Source organism: Phycodurus eques, chromosome 14 (genome assembly GCF_024500275.1).
Source record: "Phycodurus eques isolate BA_2022a chromosome 14, UOR_Pequ_1.1, whole genome shotgun sequence".
Classification (NCBI taxonomy): Eukaryota; Metazoa; Chordata; class Actinopteri; order Syngnathiformes; family Syngnathidae; genus Phycodurus; species Phycodurus eques.
Window position 1 is genome coordinate 9,825,515 of NC_084538.1, and position 22,572 is coordinate 9,848,086.

Consider the following 22,572-nt stretch of genomic DNA (forward strand, 5'->3'; position numbering starts at 1 on the left):
CTCTTTCTCATCAACAAAATTAACTGCACGAGTGTGTTTTGCTTTTGTGTTTTTATTGTGATGCCACCACAGAAGGGCACCAGTTATGGAAAAGAGGAAAAGAATGATGATATCCATCCATCCATCCATTTTCTGTACCGTTTTATCCTCGCTATAGACCAGGAAATGGAGTGAAGTACCAATAGCATAGCAACAGTAGTGCTTAATAAAAGAAGAATTAAAAGTACACCACAATACAACGGGCCAGTGTGGCCTTAAAACAAAATCAACTATTTTTTTTGGACAATTTAACATAAATAAATTAACAAATATTCCCTTTGGGATTAATATGTAACAACAAAACTGCCACTGGATATAACATCCAAACAAAATTAAGCTTTATACCTAAAAATGTAAACACAATCTTGCATACAGTATATAGCACTCCAGGTGCATGCCAGGCAGGTTGCCTAGTTTTAAGAAATATTTTTCGGCAAGAAAATTAAGCCCATCTACAACAAGAGGCTTTAGGCATGCCCTGTTACATGTTGCGATGTCACTCCTACACTGAAATCCTCTCTGATGGAGCATTTAGGGCTAGAAAGGTATTTCTAGCCCATATTATTCAGCTCTTGGAAGTTTCTTTCATGCTGCTGTAACCTCTCATTGTGAAGTCAGACCACCGGAAGCAGTCGGGTAAAACGTGATACACTCTGTCTTGACGAATAAAACACACGTACTGTACTAGTAAATAAAACTCAAGTGAAATGTGTAATTCATTTGGATAAACTCTCATAGGACACATTGTATGTAGTTTATCACAACAGCTGCAACCACCATTGAAGTGGATCAGTATCAGCATGTGGATAAATGACTTCTTTTGTAACGTATAAATGAGCACCATGTCTTTAATAATGTTCCGTATGATCAACTCAGTGATTTCCTTCCACAAGCTCATTACTTGTCCTACGTAAAATAATGTGAAAATGATTCCGTCGTCTGTTTCTTAGCGGGTACATTCCCTTCCATGTCATGCGCATGGAGCAACATTTGCTGCTGCGTTTCTCAGTTTCCAATGCGGAAATAATTAGGTGGAAAGAAGTTAGGTACAGTGCCATAAAAAAGTATTACCGCCGTTCAAACAATTCTGCAAGGTGTAATAATAATAATCATAATAATAGTTTTTTTCCTTAATAAATGAAATCACCATTTAAAAACAGCATTTTAAGTTCACCTGGGTAATATTTATCTGATATTTACATTTGTTTGATGATCTTAAACATAGTGGGGAAAATGCTGTATGCAAAAATATAAGAATTGGAGAAGGGGGCCAATACTTTTTCACGGCACTGTAGAAAACCACTGTACAAGTGAAAGCTCATTTACCAATCAACAGCCCTTAAAGATACTTTGCAGCGGACAGTTTGTTGTAATTGCCTGACGCTGCAAACCCGAACCAATTCCAAGTGATTCACGAAACTGTGCCTCTTCAATAAACGTCCTCTCTGTCATCAGTTAAACAGTGTGCATCAGCAAGCTATGGAAGCCGCTAAGGTAAAAACTAAAAAAAATAAAAAAAATAAAATAAAAATCATTATGACCCCAAAAATCCGATGTAACGATTAAATCGCTAAAAGTTATTGCAAGTTTTACCACCAGATATTAGGTTCTTTTTACACTTGTGTGGCAGTAAAGAATGTAAAAAGGTTGTTAGAGGTTTTATGATGGCGACAGTTTGACTCAATTCACATTATTTCTGGTCGAAATTGTCATTTAAAAGTCGCAAAACAGGCAGATAATTGCAGATTTGTGTGTCAAATGAGCCCGTCGAGGCAATTGCCACCGACCATAAATATGTTACAGGAAGAAATCAGGCTTTTATCTTAACGTCTGCTTAGTTTAGCTTTAAGACTGGATGATGCGGGTGCTACCAAACAGAACAATACACATTTAAAAAAATTTGCGCTGAAGTGACTAGATCACTTTGAGGATTTCCACACACTGGCGCAACATTTCCTGTACTAATGCCTCATCTAAAACGCACATACTGATACATAGCGCTTTAGCACGCCATAATCTACATACCGTCACCAAAGCCTTTCAAGTCCTGGTGATGACCGGATTGTGACCTCTGAGCTCCACAATAGTGTTTTTATCTAAATGCTGATACATAAAGTGCAGTGTAACCCTGCGGAATAGGCTGCAACTAAGCCCTCTTGTGTGTGTGTGTGTGTGTGTGAGCAGAGTACTGAGGCCTTAATGGCATTAATGCCATCATTAATGTGCTTATGTTCTTAGCTAAACATCCCGTTGTGTTGTGATATATGTGAAAAAACTCAGGCGGCATCCGTTTGCAATGCTCCTACATATACTCAAGTCCGAAAAAAAAGAAGAAAGAAATCACACACCGCACAGTCACAGTCAAACGTGTGACCTAAATAACATTTTGCCTGTCTTGGTGATTTGCATATATTACAATTACATCCCCCATTCTGCGTATTGTGGTGACTACGACGGCTGCTTGAAGAAAAAGCACAAGATAAAGCAAAAGGACACTGGCTCACAATGCTGCTGCTATAGCTGGAAGCCATGCTGAGTTCAATAAGTGTGTGAATTAAAAATGTATGAAGAGCCTGGCCATTAAGACATGCTCTAGTGTTTGGGATAAAGAAGATGCTTGGTGGAGTGGCTCCATTACTCAGGCTGCATCTTGAAGAAAGGATGCGACACCAACACCGAGTGGAAACCTAAAGGTATAAACTGTAAACTAACACTAGACTACAAAAATGCAGTTTTGGAAGAAAATGATCTACGGACACAAATGCAAATCCAAAATAATCTCAATTCTTTGGCGAAACAACAGTTTGTCAGATTAAGATTATAGATTAGTATTTCAGATCTGATTAAATTCAAAAAGGAAAGATCTGCCTTCTGTGCTGTTGGCTGATCACAATACTTCTCTTCGCACACACTTTTTGCCTCAAAACTGCACATAATCTGAATGGCAACAAAGCTATTTCCATGTCGCCGACTTGGACATCAATCACAGCAAGCGTACGCGCAAAAACAAAGTGCTGGCACCAACCTGCCGGAGATGTGGTTGTAAAACAGCCCGGAGTCACTGACGCTCTGAGGGAGGCCGTAACGTAGCACCCGCACCCCCTGGATGTCCATTTTGGTCAACGGCTTTATGTGATGCAACCTCGCTGGTTGTTTTACTCTATTACAAATCTCATTGAAAGCATGCTAATCCTCTGCTAGAAAGCCTACAATGTAAATATAAAATGACAAAAACACTAGAATTGTTCAAGTGAAGCATTCACAATGAGAGTGATGAATGTCCATGCGGCAACAAAGAGATGAGGGACGGACAGGCGGTGCAGATGAAGTCATTGACCAGCCTGATGTCGCTCTAAAAACAGATGACAGTGTGTGTGTGTGTGTGTGTGTGTGTGTGTATGTATGTGAGCGTGTGTCATTGAACCTCAGTGTTATTGTCATAGTGCTAACCCAGGGGAGATTACCTCATATCCATCTCAAACAGCTCCTAATGCCCGCCCCCCTCGCATCCACACAAGGGATGGACATTTCATTACACTATAATTTTTTTTTTAAGGGGATGGCAGATGGATGGCGGGAATCACAGAGTAACTCATGATAGGATACGATCACAATATTTTGCCAATGATAATACGGTATCTCTGTCACATTAATTATGTGATAAAACAACAATACAACGCTATATTGTGGTTCACTCATCACCAAAGATTTTTCTGTTAAAATTTACGTTTCACTTAGTAAGTTAAATGTGTTTAAAGCATGTGGGATGCGTATTTTAAAGTTTAAACTATATTAAAAAAAAATATATTTTTTAAAATATCTCCTCATTTTGCAAATATTCATCTAACGTCGGTGGGGATGGAACGTAACTCCCCGCAATGGATGGGGTATCATATACTCTACATCACAATGTCAATGATATCAAGCAAACATTTCCTTGCACATGGATAGCTGGGTAGATAGATGGATAGAAAGACAGACAGACCGCTCGATCGATTGATAGATAGGGAGACTTGCCACAAATGATTAACGATACTACTGCTTTAGTCCATTGGAGTGTGGACGGTCCACAATGTTGTGTGCATCCATGTTTATGTTCCTGAGAGCTTTTTTTTCTTAATGTTTCTTGTGCTTTTCTATTGCTCAAAAATAGTCTTCTTAATTTCGTTTCAAACACCAGTTTATTTGACTTGACATAAACTATATTGTAATTAGTGATGCGCCAAATACGCAGTGATATGGGAAAAAAAGTATTGTGATAGAATTTTTAGTTACACAGTCATAGCCATATATGCAGTTTTACTTATAAGTGGCATAATTATTTATTTCGGTGTTCTTTCATCTTTTCAGTGCCTTGGCTTACCCATTTTTCCTTTTTGGTTTTGGCCCAAAATTTTCATTTCGGTGCATCACAATTATACCTGTAATTTTACTATTATTCTTAAAATGCTTTCTCCATCTGCATTTGATGAAATTAATGCCTCTATACCAGAAATACTTTTCTCATCCAATGAAAAGACAATTTGCCCAATTATTGTTTATTTTATAAAATGCAGCCCTATGGTACAGTGCAAACTGTAGGCCGGTTCCAAGCCCGGATAAATGCAGAGGGTTGCGTCAGGAAGGGCATCCGGCTTAAAACTTTGCAAACAAATATGAGCGTTCCTCCAAAGAATTCCATACCGGATTGGTCGTAGCCCGGGTCAACAACGTCCGCCACCGGCGCCGTCAACCTGCAGGGCGCCAGTGGAAATTCAGCTACTGTGGGTCGAAGTCAAAGAGGTGGAAAGCGGGTTCTTCGGGAGAAAGAGAAGAGGAAAGCACAGAGCCTAGAACTGAATGTGGGGACTTTGAATGTTGGGACTATGACAGGAAAATCTTGGGAGTTGGTTGACATGATGATTAGGAGAAAGGTTGATATATTGTGTGTCCAGGAGACCAGGTGGAAAGGCAGTAAGGCTAGAGGTTTAGGGGCAGGGTTTAAATTATTTTACCATGGTGTAGATGGGAAGAGAAATGGAGTCGGGGTTGTTTTAAAAGAAGAGTTGGCTAAGAATGGCTTGGAGGTGAAAAGATTATCAGATCGAGTGATGAAGCTGAAACTTGAAATTGAGGGTGTTATGTATAATGTGATTATGCCTCACAGGTAGGATGTGACCTCGAGGTGAAAGAGAAATTCTGGAAGGAGCTAGACGAAGTAGTTCTGAGCATCGCAGACAGAGAGAGATTCGTGATTGGTGCAGATTGTAATGGACATGTTGGTGAAAGAAATAGGGGTGATGAAGAAGTGATGGGTAAGTATGGCATCCAGGAAAGGAACTTGTAGGGACAGATGGTGGTAGACTTTGCAAAAAGGATGCAAATGGCTGTAGTGAACACTTTTTTCCAGAAGAGGCAGGAACATAGGGTGACCTACAAGAGTGGAGGTAGAAGCACGCAGGTGGATTACATCTTGTGCAGACGATGTAATCTGAAGGAGGTTACCGACTCTAAGGTAGTGGTAGGGGAGAGTGTGGCTGGACAGCATAGGATGGTGGTGTGTAAGATGACTCTGGTGTGGAGAGGAAGATTAGGAAGGAAAGGCAGAGCAGAGAACCATTTGGTGGAAGCTGAGACAGGACGAGTGTTGTGCAGCTTTTTGGGAAGAAGTGAAACAGGCTCTTGGTGGACAGGAGGAGCTTCCAGAAGACCACTGCAGCCAAGGTGATCAGAGAGGCAGGCAGGAGAGTACTTGGTGTATCTTCTGGCAGGAAAGGAGAGAAGAAGACTTGGAGGTGGAACCTCACAGTATAGGAAATCATATAAGGAAAAAGGTTAGCTTAGAAGAAGTGGGACACTGAGAGGCGAAAGGAATATATTGAGATGCGACATAGGGCAAAGGTAGAGGTGGCAAAGGCCAAACATATGATGACATGTATGCCAGGTTGGACACTAAAGAAGGAGAAAAGGATCTATACAGGATGGCCAGACAGAGGGATAGAGATGGGAAGGATCTGCAGCAGTTTCGGGTGATTAAGGATAGAGATGGAAATATGTTGACTGGTGCCAGCAGTGTGCTAGCTAGATGGAAAGAATACGTCGAGGAGTTGATGAATGAGGAAAATGAGAGAGAAGGGAGAGTAGAAGAGGCAAGTGTGGTGGACCAGGAAGTGGCAATGATTAGTAAGCGGGAAGTTAGAAAGGCATTAAAGAGGATGAAAAATGGAAAGGCAGTTGGTCCTGATGACATTCCTGTGGAGGTATGGAAGCATCTAGGAGAGGTGGCTGTGGAGTTTTTGACCAGCTAGTTCAATAGAATTCAAGCACGTGAGAAGATGCCTGAGGAATGGAGGAAAAGTGTGCTGGTGCCCATTTTTAAGAACAGGGGTGATGTGCAAAGCTGTGGGAACTATAGAGGAATAAAGTTCATGAGCCAAACAATGAAGTTATGGGAAAGAGTAGTGGAGGCTAAACTCAGGACAGAAGTGAGTATTTGCGAGCAACAGTATGGTTTCATGCCTAGAAAAAGTACCACAGATGCATTATTTGCCTTGAGGATGTTGATGGAAAAGTACAGAGAAGGTCAGAAGGAGCTACATTGTGTCTTTTTAGATCTAGAGCAAGCCTATGACAGAGTACCCAGAGAGGAACTGTGGTATTGCATGCGGAAGTCTGGAGTGGCAGAGAAGTATGATAGAATAATACAGGACATGTACGAGGGCAGCAGAACAGTGGTGAGGTGTGCTGTAGGTGTGACAGACGAATTTTAGGTGGAGGTGGGACTGCATCAGGGATCATCACCCCTGAGCCCCTTCCTGTTTGCAGTGGTGATGGATAGGCTGACAGATGAGGTTAGACTGGAATCCCCGTGGACCATGATGTTTGCAGATGACATTGTGATCTGCAGTGAAAGCAGGGAGCAGGTGGAGGAACAGTTAGAAAGATGGAGGCATGCAATGGAAAGCAGAGGAATGAAGATCAGTAAGACATAATATATGTGCATGAATGAGAGGGGTGGTGGGGGAAGAGTGAGGCTAAAGGGAGAAGAGATAGCGAGGGTGGAGGACTTTAAATACTTGGGGTCAACCGTCCAGAGCAATGGTGAGTGTGGTCAGGAAGTGACGAAACTGATCCAAGCAGGTTGGACCGGGTGGAGGAAGGTGTCAGGTGTGTTATGTGACAGAAGAGTCTCTGCTAGGATGAAGGGCAAAGTTTATAAAACAGTGCTGAGGCCAGCCATGATGTACGGATTAGAGACAGTGGCACTGAAGAGACAACAGGAAGCAGAGCTGGAGGTGGCGGAAATGAAGATGTTGAGGTTCGCTCTCGGAGTGACCGGGTTGGATAAAATTAGAAATGAGCTCATCAGAGGGACAGCCAAGGTTTGATGTTTTCGAGACAAAGTTTGATGGTTTGGACACATCCAGAGGAGAAATAATGAGTATATTGGTAGAAGGAAGATGAGGATGGAGCTGCCAGGCAAGAGAGCTCGAGGAAGACCAAAGAGAAGGTTGATGGATGTCGTGAAGGAAGACATGAGGGCAGTTGGTGTTCGAGAGGAGGATGAAGGAGATAGGCTTACATGGAAAAGGATAACGCGCTGTGGCGACCCCTAAAGGGAAAAGCTTAAAGGAAAAGAAGATTGTCTATTTTATAAGAACACAACACACGTCACAATACAAAGTAAAACTGTGTTAGGTGTGAAACTGTATATGTTGGTTTATACTATATGATGCTGTATGGCCAAATAATGATGCAATACATTTTGTTGTACAACCTCAAATGTGAAAATACCTCAGAATGATTTGTACTCCTGTATCCATGCCAGTGTCATATTGAGCAGAACAATGCTTCCAAACGGAGTAGTGCCAAAGTGGAGGTCTACGTGGCTGGAGCTAAACTTCTTCTATCTATTCCTCTGTCTTCTTTACAAATTAGTTGAGAGTGAATCAATAAAAGGGTCTGCTGGTCGCAAATCTGTAGTATTTTGTCTCAATTGCTTGACGACATGATTAATGAACAATGAATTACACGCAATCAACAATCCATGTTGCCATAGTGACCTTCAATTAAGCCTATTCCGAACAAGGTCCTATTGACTGGCATGGCCTGGACCTCAGATGTCAGTTGTAGGGTAGGAGAGGCAGTGTGCTAATTGTTCATGCACATGCAGTGGTAATTGATTACCTTTCTGACTCAATTAAGGTCTTCCACTTGCAATGTAATGATTGGCTGATTGAAACATAGAGGCGGGACATTCTCAATAGTCTGATCCTGACTTCTTTTATTGTTTTAAATGTAGCGTCTTGTGTTGTTATTTTCTCTTCTCTTTCTCAATTGACTGAAATTTGTAGCTGCTGGAACTGCCATGCTTTGATGTGCGACAAAACAATTTAAAATGTAGTTTTCAGCACTAAGTTGCTAATGGCTAATCTATGGCCCAAAGGGGGTCCAGCTGTCCTGGGGAACATTTGTGTGGCAGACCGGCTAAATGTGAACACGCTCCATCTTTTACGATGAGGTTGTGCCCTGAAAGCACGGACCGCCTGCTAACCTTTACAAAATGTTTACAGCTAAACTGCCTGAGGGAGCATCCTGCACATCCCCATGAGTGTTAAATTTTGGAGGACAGTGTTTCTTGAAAAACTTTCAGGTTAGGTAGATACTGTATGTTATTTATGCTCAGGGAAATTCTTTTGCAAATGGACAAACCAGGTCAACTTTAAAAGAATAGGAAACAAGGAATAGGAAAAGACCGTTTGTTGTGTCTGCCCTTAAGACACCAGGGCATGACAAAAATATGTTCAAACAGAAAAACTTCATACACTACCTTGTCTTTCACATGCTACGTCTAAAATATCCAACAAAACTAAAAATCTGAATCATAGCGGTCATACCAAACTAATGTTTATCCGTCTGACTGCTCCAGCATGCCTGATAGTTGGAAAGAGAGCAATTTACTTTAAAGGCAGTGTTGTGAACAAAAATCAACAATAGTTGTCAAACAGTGGTCCCCACTTTAATAGACACCGTGACCTAATTACTCACAGCTTGCATTTTCCACTTGAAAAAATTAACACCTTTCCTCAAAAAGACAGCATCTTTATTCCCATCCATCCATTTTCTATACTGGTTATCCTAGGTTTACGGGTTAGCAGCTGACTTTGGGTGAGAGGTGAGGTACACCAAGTTAGCAAAGAGTTAGACAAAAAGTCTTAAGGGTGGATTTATTAGTAGTGGAGCAGTGTCCAGATAAACGATAAGAAAGAGAGCTGCCATTGACGGATGGAAGTTGTATATGTTTTCTCTCATGGTTCTATCTATATTGCAGGTGAGCTGGAGCCTGTCCCAGCTGACTTTTGGCCAAGAGGCGGAGTACAATCGGAGTCAATCGCAGGGCACATATAGACCAACAAACATCCACACTCACATTCAGACATACAGTATGGACAATTTTGTGTCCTCACTGAACCTAACATGCATGTTTTCGGGATGTGGAAGGAATGTGTGGCAAACCCACACCAGAATCGAGATCCAAACTGCAGAACTTTGAGGCATATGTGCAAACAGCTACACCACCAAGCTGCCAAACATCTTCTATTGTAATGTCTATAATTTGAATTAAGGAGTAGTATTTATTTGTGGAAATTTTACACTTTTTGCTCTTCTGCATAAAAGCACATTACCCCGACCTGGGCAAAGCACTGCCCGTCCACAGTCTCTGATCGCCCCTCGTAGATAGTGATGCACCATAATTTCGGCCACCTAAATAGTTTGGCCAAAAATGTCCCAAATGTGCATTTTCGGTTTCGGACCATATCAACACAAATAGAAGCTGTTGGGTGGCCTTTGACTAACGTTCCAGTTCCCACCCCTGCCTTACCCCAATAAACGTCTGGTACTCTCTGCAGCTGAGGATATAAACACCCCTGACCACTATATGAGCTAATACAGTAGTGTGACGAAGTCACTCTGGGAAGAACAGCAACACTATTGTCATTACCACTGTCCAAATGTTGAGTGTGTAAAATTATTACAAATGGTTGCTTTAATGGCATACAGTAAACACAAGGAAACACAATGACTCATCCCAGAATGTTGACCCTTATATTGACAAGCAATCATTCATATCACATTGGATGATTGTTATGGACACATGCAGTGTATATTGACACAAGCAACCCTCCCCCTCACCTTGTCTTCTTCACTCTCCACTCAGCACACTAATCCTGATCCTTAAAGAGATAGGCTGTTTCCTTTCCGGGAAGAAAATACATCCACGATAACATCTATTGCAAAGCTCATGCGAAGTCCATCCATCCATTTTCCATAGTGCTTGTCCTCAATAGGGTTGCGGGTGAGCTGGAACCTATCCCAGCCAACTTTGGGTGAGAGACGGGGTAAACCCTGGACTGCTCACCAGCCAAGCACAGGGCAAATATAGACAAACAACCATTCAAGCTCACATTCCCACCTATTGACAATTTAGTCTTCAATGAACCTAACGTGCATGTTTTTGGAAAGTGGAAGAAGGCCACAGTAACCACAGAAAACATACACAAACATGAGGCAAGCAAACTCCACACAGGAAGGCCTGAGCCGAGATTCAAGCCCCGAACCTCAGACGTGTGAGGCAGGCGTGCTAACCACTTGGTCAAAGTCATTTTAGAGAAAATGTTGTTGCTCCTGGTTGGGTTTATGGAGTAACACAAGGTTCCATTTTTTTATTTAAAAAAGAGACAGTTGTTGCCACAGTGTAAACGAACATGTTGCCAGACTTGACAGCAGATTACTAGAGTGCATGCAGTCAAGCATGAAGTGGGAATAATGTCATGCCATCCCACACATCTGTATTTTGAGCGTCAACCAATCACATCGTAATCTGCCAAGGTCCCGTTATCACGCTGTCATCTGGCTCCCGATAGGCCCGCTCATTCCGCCGCCGAGCGATTAAGTGCTCTCTATCCCGCTCTTCCTGTCCTGACTTTCTCACACTCACATGCAACTCAGATGGGAGAGATCCCGCGAGGCTCTCCAAACAGCTGACGGAGGTAAGTCATTCTACTCAGGGAAAAGAATGAGCCAATAAAACAAAATGGAGCTTGGCTGAAGAAAAGAAACACAGTCGAGTGAGATTGGAAAGAAAAAGGCAGGAAAACAAGCAGGATTTTTTTTCCAATCCAAGGCTGGAGAGTGAGGGAACATTTTGTGGTCACACAGTTTAAAGAAAGAGGAGCCAACAGAAACATTCCAAAGCCATCTTCTATCACACTCACGCCAACAAAACACTGAAGCAAAGATTAGGTTGTCCTACCCGAAATCATCCAAGGAATACATGTTGCCAACCGTCCAGTCCTTAAGGCAAATAATGGAGGGAGGTGTAAAGGAAGAGATTACAGAGGAGAGGCTGAAGTGTTAATCTGAGAGGAGAGAGCGACACGCATGCTGCCGGCATCAAACCTTCCCTTCTTCACATCTTTCAAAGAGTAGAGTGAGCCTGAGATGCTGCTAGAGGATGAATGCAACAAGAGTAAGGGAATGCAAGACAGAGAGAGCGAGAGAGAGAGAGAGAGAGAGAGAGAGAGAGAGAGAGAGAGAGAGAGAGAGAGAGAAAGAATTGGAGGGAGGGAGAAAGAGAGAGAGGGAGGGAACATGTGACCGGCAAAGACCAGTCACCTCCTTCCGTTCGTTTGAGAAGAAGGCTGTCTTTCAGCCTCCAGGGAATCATACATGCTAGATACATGTAACAGCTACAGAGCTTATATCCATTATATCACACACGACTGCTTTTCTATAGCGTGCACAGGGTATCTGCAGGTTTAAGGAAGCCACATTTAATACCACTCAGCATGGGCGATCTCAATACAGTGGAGATTGGGACCCGGCCTGACCGCGAATGCCGAAAATCCACAGATAATTGACGCCCATTGTAACGGCATTGAAAAAATATATATATATATTTTTAACCCGAACGTTTCTTGAATAAGCGGGGATATTTTGGTGTTGTTCAATAGTGAAGCCACTGGGGGGTTTAGATCAGGGGATGTCACCGATCTTTGTCAACTCTGAGCCTGAGAAGACCTTTGAGACTCTCTTGTGATTAAGGGCTATACAAATAAACTCGATTTAACAAGTCTAAGTAAGGCTGACTATTTGATGCAGCTCCTGAGCAGGATTTCACTAGATTGTGAAGGTATATCTAATGTTGTAGGGGGTGACTAAAAATCTAAATAGATTAAAACATAATCATGCTTTGTCTCTGGCTGAGAAACTGACTACAATTTAACATATGTTAACGTTCATCCTTAAAAATTACTGTCATCTGATAAATAATCCTTGAAATGGTCATTCCGGTCTGCTTTTATGTTAATTTTCCACAACAGAGGGGACCTGCCACAGATAAAGACCCTGTAAAGTGAATTCGGGAGCTAAGTTTAGCCAGGGTTGTTTGTGAAAGTTACGGAGAGTCTTCGCCGCATGTGCATCTACGTGTGCCCTTCCGGTGCATTTTTTTTCTAAATAAAAAAAATCTGGAAGACATTTACTCTTACGTGTAAGGTTTAAAAAGAGTTTGAAAATGTATTAAAATTGTTTTGGGATCATAGCTGCTGGTATAGTTATAGTTTAAACTATTAAAATAGGCAATTGTATAAAAACAAAATAGGGTGCAGCATTTGTGGTTTAGTGGCTTTATCAGGCTTTAGGTTCAGCAGGGGTCCATCTGTCTGAGGCAAACTTAGAAAATTAAGCTTCTTTGCTGACGAGATGACGTGCGGATACTACAAACCATCGAGTCCACTATAAGATTACTAGAATGCACAATTAGATCATTGTCAGAAACATGGGTAAAAAATGTGGCCCAGGGGATTTACAGTTGAAATATAAATAATGTGCAGTTGAGTAGAAAAGTCTTAGATTTCTTGTCTGCGTTTCGTAATGACCATATAGAATGTCCCAGACCTTCATTGCCCAAGGCTGAACTGTTAACATTGGGAAAACAAATCGTGGAGTGACGAATAAATGTTTGTACATCTGTTAGATAGTCAGCAGGCTGTGTTCTTGTTCATGGACGATACTAACAGAAGGGTTATAATTCTGGAGGGTAGACTGTGTCACTGATGTAATATTGACTAATAATAATAATAATAATAATAATAATAGTAATAAATGACTGCGTCTGCACCTTTACCCAGAGCCACCAAAATGGAACATCTTCCTTAGCACATATACCATCCTACTATAAAGTGTAATGTAAATCTGAAAGGCTGTTTTTTTTGTAATCATAGTAAAGGTGACTGAAACAACAAAGCCAGAACAGGCCTGAAACACACATAACTGCACATATTTTAGAACTTGGTGCAAAATTGGCCACTCTACGAGACATTACTGTAGTCATTCCGTCTCTTACACTGTTAAACTGAATAGAATAAACTTAATAAATAAACTGTTTTTGCAGTAATTACCCTCGTGTGCGTCTGTCTACCAGACCCTAGTTTGAGCGATGATTCTGCTCCACAAATTCTGCCTAGAAACAAGTGACAAGTAGATTAAAGAAACCGATCCATTCTGTTAATGAACATTTTTGCATCTGCTGGGAAACCCAGGTGTCTGTGAACCATAGCCTGGGGGTCCACAACACAATTTTCAGTTATTACTAGTTATGTCTTCTCATTAAAAAAAAAAAAAGTGCATATGGGGGCTGGTGTGTCAATAAAACAAACATACTAATCCACTTACTTCTCCCAACCTTAACTTTAGGCAAATTAAAATCTCTGATATGAAAATGATTAATCACATAAAACTGGCAACCCTGCATCTGTGCAGCATTTCTAGCTCTCGAAAAAAAAATTCCCCATGTAGAGTTGTACTGGTAAGGCAAGGCTACCTCAGCAAAATCCAACCTGTGGATAAGTCACTGCTTTTGCAATGTAGAAATGGGCATCATGTCTCTGGCAATGTTCAACACTACTGACTCTGCGATTGCCTTCCACTGGGCTCCTTTCTTTTCAAATGGAAAACAATATGAAAACGATTCTCCTCGTGTTGTCTGTTTTTTAGCGGAAACTAAAATCACAAGTTTTTTTTTTTTTTAGAAAAATGACCCTAAGAGTGTTTGGGAAAGTGGCTAAATATAGGAACCAAATCACTAAATTGGCAACACAAAGTGTGCTTTTGTAAACTAGCTTCTCTAGTCTCTTCTCTAGTCATGTTGTTAGTGTAAGCAGTGCATGATAGCTAGCGATGATGGCTAAATCTAAAATGTTCCTTTCTGTAAAACAGGTCATAAATATTTAGGTTAAAATGCTTTTCAAAAAAATAAATAATTTTGAGTTGCACATATAGGTTTTGTTTAATTGGTGTTATGATTATGAGGTGGTCTTTGGAAAAACCTCCTCCGTAAGGGATCCCTGCCCCCAACAATTTTGAGAACCCCTGTGCTAGAGTTAATGTCGTGTAAATTACATCAGATGTAAAATTGTATAATGAATCCTGATACGTTAAGTTTGTGTCATTCATAACAACATAAAAGGATTAATAAAAGTAAGAAAGAGTACTTACTGCTTTTCTTGTGTGTAGCTTACTAAAGCAATTGGTGGTCCAAACTTTTTTCGTATAAAAAAAAAGTCCCTGTTCGTCATCATTTAATAGTGAAATTTACTTTAAATGCATTCCAATGAATTTGGTTGGAACTGTTCCTAATCTAAAATACAGAGCAGGAATGGTCACAAAAGTCCCATTCACTAATTAGTACATTTCAAAGACATTTCTTCCTCTTGGAATGCCAGCTTGAACTAATATTGAACCTTTGTCAATGAAAATAGAGGGGGACTGGGGCAGGTTGGCTCTGTTGATGACACAGCATCCGGAGGAGAGACTCATGAGTCAGTGTTTTACATCTCGCTGGCACTTCTACCTTTTCCTACTGCGAGTCACCTCAGCGGTCAGCCTGCATTAACAGAACAGGACGGACGCCTCGCATTTTAGCCTCTTGCACCCGTTTCGCAGCCGCAATCACACACATATAGACGCACGTAGCCAAGCGAATGAAAGCAGTCAGTCTGACAAGAACAGAGAACCGCCACGGCACAATAAAAAGCACTCTGCCTAAAAATAACTCTTGTGCATGAACACTTGCATCGATGTTACAAAGGAAGCAGCCATGTCGATTTGTTACAGGCTTAAATTGTTATGGTGTGCGACGTGCCGATGTCGGGAGAGTCACCATCATCACCAAACAGTTCTGTCTAGCAGTGGAGGCAAAATGATGTGCATTACTTGGTCACAACCAGCAGAGGCACTGTTGATTCAGTCTCAACTAGTTTGCCATCTATAGAAGTAGACCTTAGTGTCCGGTTGGTACTCAAAATGCCCCGTTGTAGCGGACAAAGTCTGTTAGTTACAGAACTGGCTGCTGTTGCTTACTGGTGCAATCAACAGACAGAGACTGGTACCCATATTTCCGGTTTGTGCCGCTGTTGTTTACTCAGGAGCTCGTCGTGTATAAGTTTCTCAAATATGATTTCGGTAAAGTTTACAGTTGTTTCATGTCAAGCCCTTCTCTATGACATCCAGTCATAAAGGAGCTGGGAAAAGGAAGCACGCTAACCTTGTGGCTCATGAAAGCGACTCTCGACTCTCCACCACCACCACAACGACCGTCTCCCACCAGCTGCACACCATTATATCACCCCTCCCTAGCACCAGTGATTATGGCACTTTCACGGAAGTACCAGACAATCACAGCAATGTTGAGGGGTAAGTAGGTCAACTTAAAAACGTATCAAACATTTTCAAACTTTTTTACATTCATTTTTAGAGGAACAATAAATCGATTAATCGAAAACAAATCTATTATCAAAGTAATCAACAACTATATTGATAATCGATTAATCATTTCGACCTTGTTTAACTTTAAAATTGTCCAAATCGTCAGAATTGCAGCCTAGTCGCAACAGTAAAATGGCAGTAAATATTCTCAGATATCTGAAGTCCTCCACGAAAGCAGACGGATTATCTTTGTGTTTAATCAAAACAAAACATTCGCAAACATCTGCTTTAACTTTGGAAAACAATGATCAACATTTTTTCCTATTTTCTGACATGTTACGGATCAAACCAGTACCTTTATCCAAACCGATTTTTGTTTGTGCATTTTCTGCACTGTCAATTTGAAATAATGTTCTGTTTTTGGGCGGCACGGTGGACGACTGGTTAGAGCGTCAGCCTCACAGTTCTGAGGACGCGGGTTCAATCCCCGGCCCCGACTGTGTGGAGTTTGCATGTTCTCCCCGTGCCTGCGTGGGTTTTCACCGGGCACTCCGGTTTCCTCCCACATCCCAAAAACATGCATAAATTGGAGACTCTAAATTGCCCGTAGGTGTGACTGTGAGTGCGAATGGTTGTTTGTTTGTATGTGCTCTGCGATTGGCTGGCAACCAGTTCAGGGTGTGCCCCGCCTCCTGCCCGATGACAGCTGGGATAGGCTCCAGCACGCCCGCGACCCTAGTGAGGAGAAGCGGCTCAGAAAATGGATGGATGGATGGTTCTGTTTTTGAATCAAGAAAAGCAAATTAAAAATGTATTTTTATCCAATTCATCGATTAATCAAAAAAAAAACAATCAACAGATGAATATATTATTAAAATAATCTTTAGTTGCAGCTCTAATTTAGTTATATAATTTTGTACTGTACTGTGGTTTTATAATTTTGTACTGTACTGTAACAAAGTATTTTTAAATACAAAATTTAAAAAAATGACAAAGTATTTTTAAATACTTTGTTACTGTATTTAAGTGGATATTTTATGTATCTGTACTTTACTTTAGCATTTAGTTTCTGATGACCCTTTTATTTTTACTCCCTACATTTGAAAACAGATCTCTTCAGTATATTTTGTACTTTGTCAAAATGGTTTAGTTATTTTTTTTCAACCTAATGACGACACTATGTAAAGACGACAAATAGAGAAAGGTTAAGTCAGCTGCGGTTAAGCTCTTGATTGATTGATTGAGATCTTGGGGGTCTTATGAACAAAAAGGGGAAAGCAGTGAACGAGGGAGGATTAACAACGATGATGCAACAGATTCTAAGAAGGAAGATATTTGCTACCCATGGCCTTATCCAAGAGAGTTGTTTGATGTTATCAGCTACAAAAATGATTTGTGGTGAAGTGTTGTTTTGTACCAGCCTAAAAACGACCAGTTTCTGATGTCCAAAAATTCTGTCTACTCTGGGAAAAAAACAACACATACAGTACATACAGTGCATTTTTTTCAGTTCCTATCATGCGCTCATTTTGAATTTTTTTTCTGTCATGTTTGCAGCGCAATGGGAACATTTTGTTTTAGACAATGCGAGTTAGCTCTTCGTTTAAAATGACAACATAAGACATGCTTTTTTCCCCCGCCAAAGATAAACATTTAAGTTGGCAGAACTGAACATTATTTTGGTGAACCCACCTGTCGAACTTTGGGTAAACAAAGAAAGTTAATTTAAGACCATTGCTTGTGCCTGAATTTAGCTTAGTTGGTTATCTATCCATCCATCCATTTTCTGAGCCGATTCTCCTCACTAGGGTCGCGGGCGTGCTGGAGCCTATCCCAGCTATCATCGGGCAGGAGGCGGGGTACACCCTGAACTGGTTGCCAGCCAATCGCAGGGCACATACAAACAGACAACCATCCGCACACACATTCACACCTACGGGCAATTTAGAGTCTCCAATGAATGCATGTTTTTGGGATGTGGGAGGAAACCGGAGTGCCCGGAGAAAACCCACACAGGCACGGGGAGAACATGCAAACTCCACACAGGCGGGACCGGGGATTGAACCCCACTCCTCAGAACTGCAAGGCAGGCGCTCTCACCAGTCGACCACCGTGCCGCCCTTAGTTGGTTATTTCATTTCAAATGTTTTAAAGTGACATCATTGGACTCTAAATTACACGTAGGTGTGAATGTGAGTGCAAATGGTTGTTTGTTTGTATGTGCCCTGCGATTGGCTGGCAACCAGTTCAGGGTGTACCCCGCCTCCTGCCCGATGATAGCTGGGATGGGCTCCAGCACGCCCGCGACCCTAGTGAGGAGAATCGGCTCAGAAAATTGATAGATCATTGGGCAATATTTGAATTTTCATATTCTCATTTTTTTCCGTATTTTCACTGACTACTTATTCAAGTACTTATTTGGGCTTGGAGGACTACTTTTTACTTTTACATAAGTCATTCAATCATTCATCTTCCGTACCACTTATCTTCACTAGGGTTGTGGTCATGCGGGAGTCTATCCCAGCTATCTTTGGGCGAGAAGCAGGGTACACCCTGAAATGGTTGCGAGCCGATCGCAGGGCATATACTGTATAAACAAACAAACATTGGCACTCACATTCACACCTATGGACAATTTAGAGTATTCAATTAACCTACTATGCATGTTTTTCGGATGTGGGAGGAAACCGTAGTACCCAGAGAAAACCCACACAGGCATGGGGAGAACATGCAAACTCCACACAGGTGAGGCCGGATTTGAACCCGCCTCCTCAGAACTGTGAGGCATATTTGCTAACCAGTCGGTCACCGTGCCGGCTTACATAACTCATTGAGGTATTATTCTAAAGAAACAGTCCTCTTACTGGAGTAAGACCCACCTCTGCAGAGAAGTATTGTTTTCACTGTGCTGTTACCAACATGAGTTTTGTCAATCAAAAGGACATTTGTACTTTTGAACAGTACATTTCAGAGCCTGTATTATATTTTTTTCCCCTTTTACTTACAGAGCAAGTACTTCTACTTTTACCACCATCTTATTTTTACACAAGTCTCTGTACTTCTACTTAAGTACCGAGTGTGAGTACTTTGGCTACCTCTGATGTACAGAGACCAACAGCACGAGTCAAACTTCAGGCGGGAGGCTCATATACTGTAAATAGAAGGCCCAGGGACTTGGGCTGGAGGTTTTGGGCCTCCTGCTTCAGTCTGCATACCAACATAAGCGAGCAAGCGGCTGCTGAGCACTAAGCATTTGCTCAAATATAGACTATGGATTGATGGAGGCAGACGAGGAGATGAGTTTAGGTAAGTGTGTGTCATCGGGAAGGAAAAAAGCAAGGGGGGTTGGGGGACTGCTTAACCTGCCTGGCAACCACCAGAATAAACACCGCCTCCTCCTCGTTCATCTTGTTCTTGGTCTTCTTCACTGCATGCGTGCTTCTCACTCCCCTGCAGATACCACCGTACCACCTGGTGCATAGTCAATGATGCTGTCGTTGCCATGACAACTCTAAGCTTTTAAAGCTGTACCTGTAACAATCGGGGCGGGGCCCCACCGTGACAATAGAAGGCTACTAAATGAGAGGAAACAGCCAAAATAGATTGAAGAGATGGAAGACAGCTCCCTCCCCACCCCCCAATTCATCACGGCACAAGATGCTGTAGTTCGTTAATGTTGATAAAGCAATACATCCCACGGGCTTGTTCTCACAAAATATTTGATGTTAAGCGTGACAATGTAGATGTGGAGTCAGTGTACATCTGTCATGACGCGTCAAATAGGGCGCGTGGGATTAGCTTACCTCATGTCGCCGTCTTTTCTTCACACGACGACGACGACGAGGAAGCCAATGGACGTGCTTTTCCGTTTATTTTTTTTTAAACAACAATATAAGGAGTCGAAGAAGCCTCGTGGACCTGTAAAAGGCGTGTTTTTGAAGGGGCTATGTGATGAGGCGTGCTGCGGCTCAGGCTGTCTCTCCCATCCGCTTTGTGCTCCGGCGTCTCGGCTGCACGCGCGCGCCGCGGCGTGTCGCTACATCCATGTTTTCTTTGTCTTCTCTTCTCCCTCTATTCAATTGGAAGCGAGCTACCGGGCGGGTAACAGTGGTCGTCAGCGGCACCCTCCTCCTTCACGCCATATTTTCTTCCCATTCGGAGTGTTGTTGGTTGGTCAGAAGAGCGAGGCGGAGAGCTTTGACGAGGTTACAATGCGGCGTGCGGAGGAGTCGGCTCCATGCTGCCCGCCGGTGGCGAAGACCCACAACTGCAGGCAGGCATTGAGCCCGCCCCATAGAAAGCCGTGCAGTGGGGTATGACAGTAAACCCCCGCATATTAGCGATTCGCCATTTCTGTCAAACCTAACATGAGGCCAAAGTACTCTGTACTTAAGTACAGCTAGTTGTGTGAAAACGAAAAGCAGAAGTACAGATTGAATTGCCATAAAATTAGAGAGAGAGAGAGAGAGAGAGAGCACCCCTGCACACAAGGCTCCACCCCCTCTTGGTGACCAATTGCTGACACTGACCTGGGACAGCATGAAAAGATCTCTCGATAGGATCACCTCACGAAAGCCCTGGGCCCAGAAATCATACCTGGTCCTGTCCTCAGGGACTGTGCAGCTGAATTCACAGATGTCTTCACGGACATCTTCAACACCTCCTTGAGTCAGAGTGTTGTCCCCACGTGCTTCAAAGCCCGGTTCCGAAGAAGAACTGGTCTACCTCCTGCCTCAATGACTACCGTCCGGTAGCGCTCACTCCCATCCTGATGAAGTGCTTCAAGCGGCGAGTCATGCACCACGTCAAGTCCTCTCTCCCCTCCTCCTTGGAACCCTTCCAGTTTGCATATTGGTCCAACTGGTCAACCGATGACGCAGTCTCCACCACCCTCCACTCTGCAATCACACACCTGAACTCTGGGACTCATATGCCAGAATGCTGTTCATAGACTTCAGCTCAGCATTCAATACCATCATCCCTAAACAACTGATCTACAAACTGCACCAGCTCGGGCTGTGCAACTGGAAGCTGGACTTTCTGACAGGGAGAGCGCAGGCAGCACAGGTCGGCAGCAACACGTCCAGCACCATCACTCTGAACACGGGTGCCCTTCAAGGTTGTGTGTTGAGCCCCCTCGTTTTCAGCCTGCTGACTGATGACTGCACACCGACATACAGCTACAACCTCTTCATGTTTGCAGATGACACAACTGCGGTGGGTCTCATCAGCAACGGGGACGAGACAGACTACAGGAGTGAGGTGAGCCGTCTGGCCGGGTGGTGCACAGACAACAATCTCTCCCTGAACGTGAAAAAAAAAAAAAAAACAAGGAGATTGTTGTGGGCTTCAGGAGAGCGCACTCCCACCATGCTCCCCTGAACATCAACGGTGCTGCGGTGGAGAGGGTGCGCAGCACCAAGTTCCTGGGGATGCACATCACCAAGAGCCTCTCCTGGACCAGCAACACCTCATCACTGGCCAAGAAAGCTCACCAGCATCTCTACATCCTGTGCAAGCTGAGAAGACCCAGAACCCTGACCGCCATCATGCGCTCGTTCTACAGAGGGACCATAGAGAGCATCTTGACCAACTGTATCACTGTGTGGTACGGTTAGGCCGGTCTGCGTCTTCTGTCCTCTGCCCACCTGAACTCTTGACACCCCGCAAACATGTAGATGCATGCGCACACTCACACCAGACTCAGGGTTGCACTAGCCACTTTAGCAGCATTGGGGTTTTGTCATCTAATTTATAAATGTCTTATTTGGCTTGGTTCTCTGACCATGACTATTTTGCACACATCACCTGACCTTTGATATTTGTACATTCAATTAATACTTTTTATACTCTATATACTATAGTTTATTTAGCGTTTAGATTGACATCATTTGTACTGTCTTTTGTAGCACCGCAGGCCCTTGAGTTCCGTAATTTCAATGCTCTGTATGTTACACATATTGAAGAATTGACAATAAAAGTACATTCTAACCTTTTGATACAGCTATATTAAAGAAACATAGTTTGTGCACAAAATAGTGTCTCTCTCAAACCTACAGCTGATTTATAAGGACCGGAATGTGACAGTTTAAGTCCCGCTGTGGCCAAAATTGCAGCTAGTTGTTGAAGAGATGCTTGTCTGCTTCCTGGCTGCTATTGAGACACCCTTGAGCAAGGCACCCCCTCCCAGATTAAGAGGTGCAGCATTATTTACACACTTATTTCATTTTGACATCTCTCCTTGCTTCCCTCCATGTGTGATCTGCTTGTGGTGCACAGGTTTCTGCAGCAGAGTCTAAGATACATTTCACATTGAGGGACTATGATCGGTGGCACAAGGACAAGTGGTTAGCACAGTTCTGAAGTTGTGGGTTCGAATCCGGCTCTGGTCTTTACCATTGGGTTTGAAATTAGCATATTTTCTCTGTACTTGTTTTCTCCGGGTAGCCCATAAACATGCATGTTAGGTTCATTGAAAACTATTTATTAGCCGTAAACGTGGGCCTTAACGCTTTCTCAATCGCCTTAAGATACCACCCAAATCCCCTATTCCTTCTGAGGCATCATTTTAGCGGAGTAACAGCAGCAAACAGCAGAGTGATGCAAGATTCCAGTAGAGGAAGGCGAGGTTGGCTTTCAAAATTTGCCTAGTCGTGGATTTTTTTGCGAGCCTATCCTGAGTTATTTGCTGAAAAACTCACCTATCCGCCGTTTTAGTACTCAAACCAAAGCAATAACAGTATTGATTTAGAACCATTAGGTGGCATCTTGGTGCATTTAGACTAA

The 22,572-nt window shown here is 42.7% G+C and overlaps 1 protein-coding gene across 5 annotated transcripts in view; it reads right to left on the reverse strand.

Annotated features, from left to right (window-relative positions):
- The window catches only part of evla (Enah/Vasp-like a), a 49,568-nt gene extending 29,378 nt beyond the window's left edge, over positions 1–20,190 (reverse strand). Inside the window, exon 1 of one of the 5 annotated variants that reach the window (XM_061695779.1) lies at positions 3,065–3,737. In XM_061695779.1, coding sequence (XP_061551763.1) covers positions 3,065–3,153 — 89 coding nt within the window. In that variant the 5' untranslated portion in view covers positions 3,154–3,737. Of the gene's footprint in view, positions 1–3,064; positions 3,742–11,332; positions 11,559–15,625; positions 15,718–19,589 lie in introns of those variants that run through there. The other 4 variants (XM_061695781.1, XM_061695782.1, XM_061695780.1 and 1 more) reach the window with 4 other exon arrangements.
- Between the last annotated feature and the right edge of the window lie 2,382 nt (positions 20,191–22,572).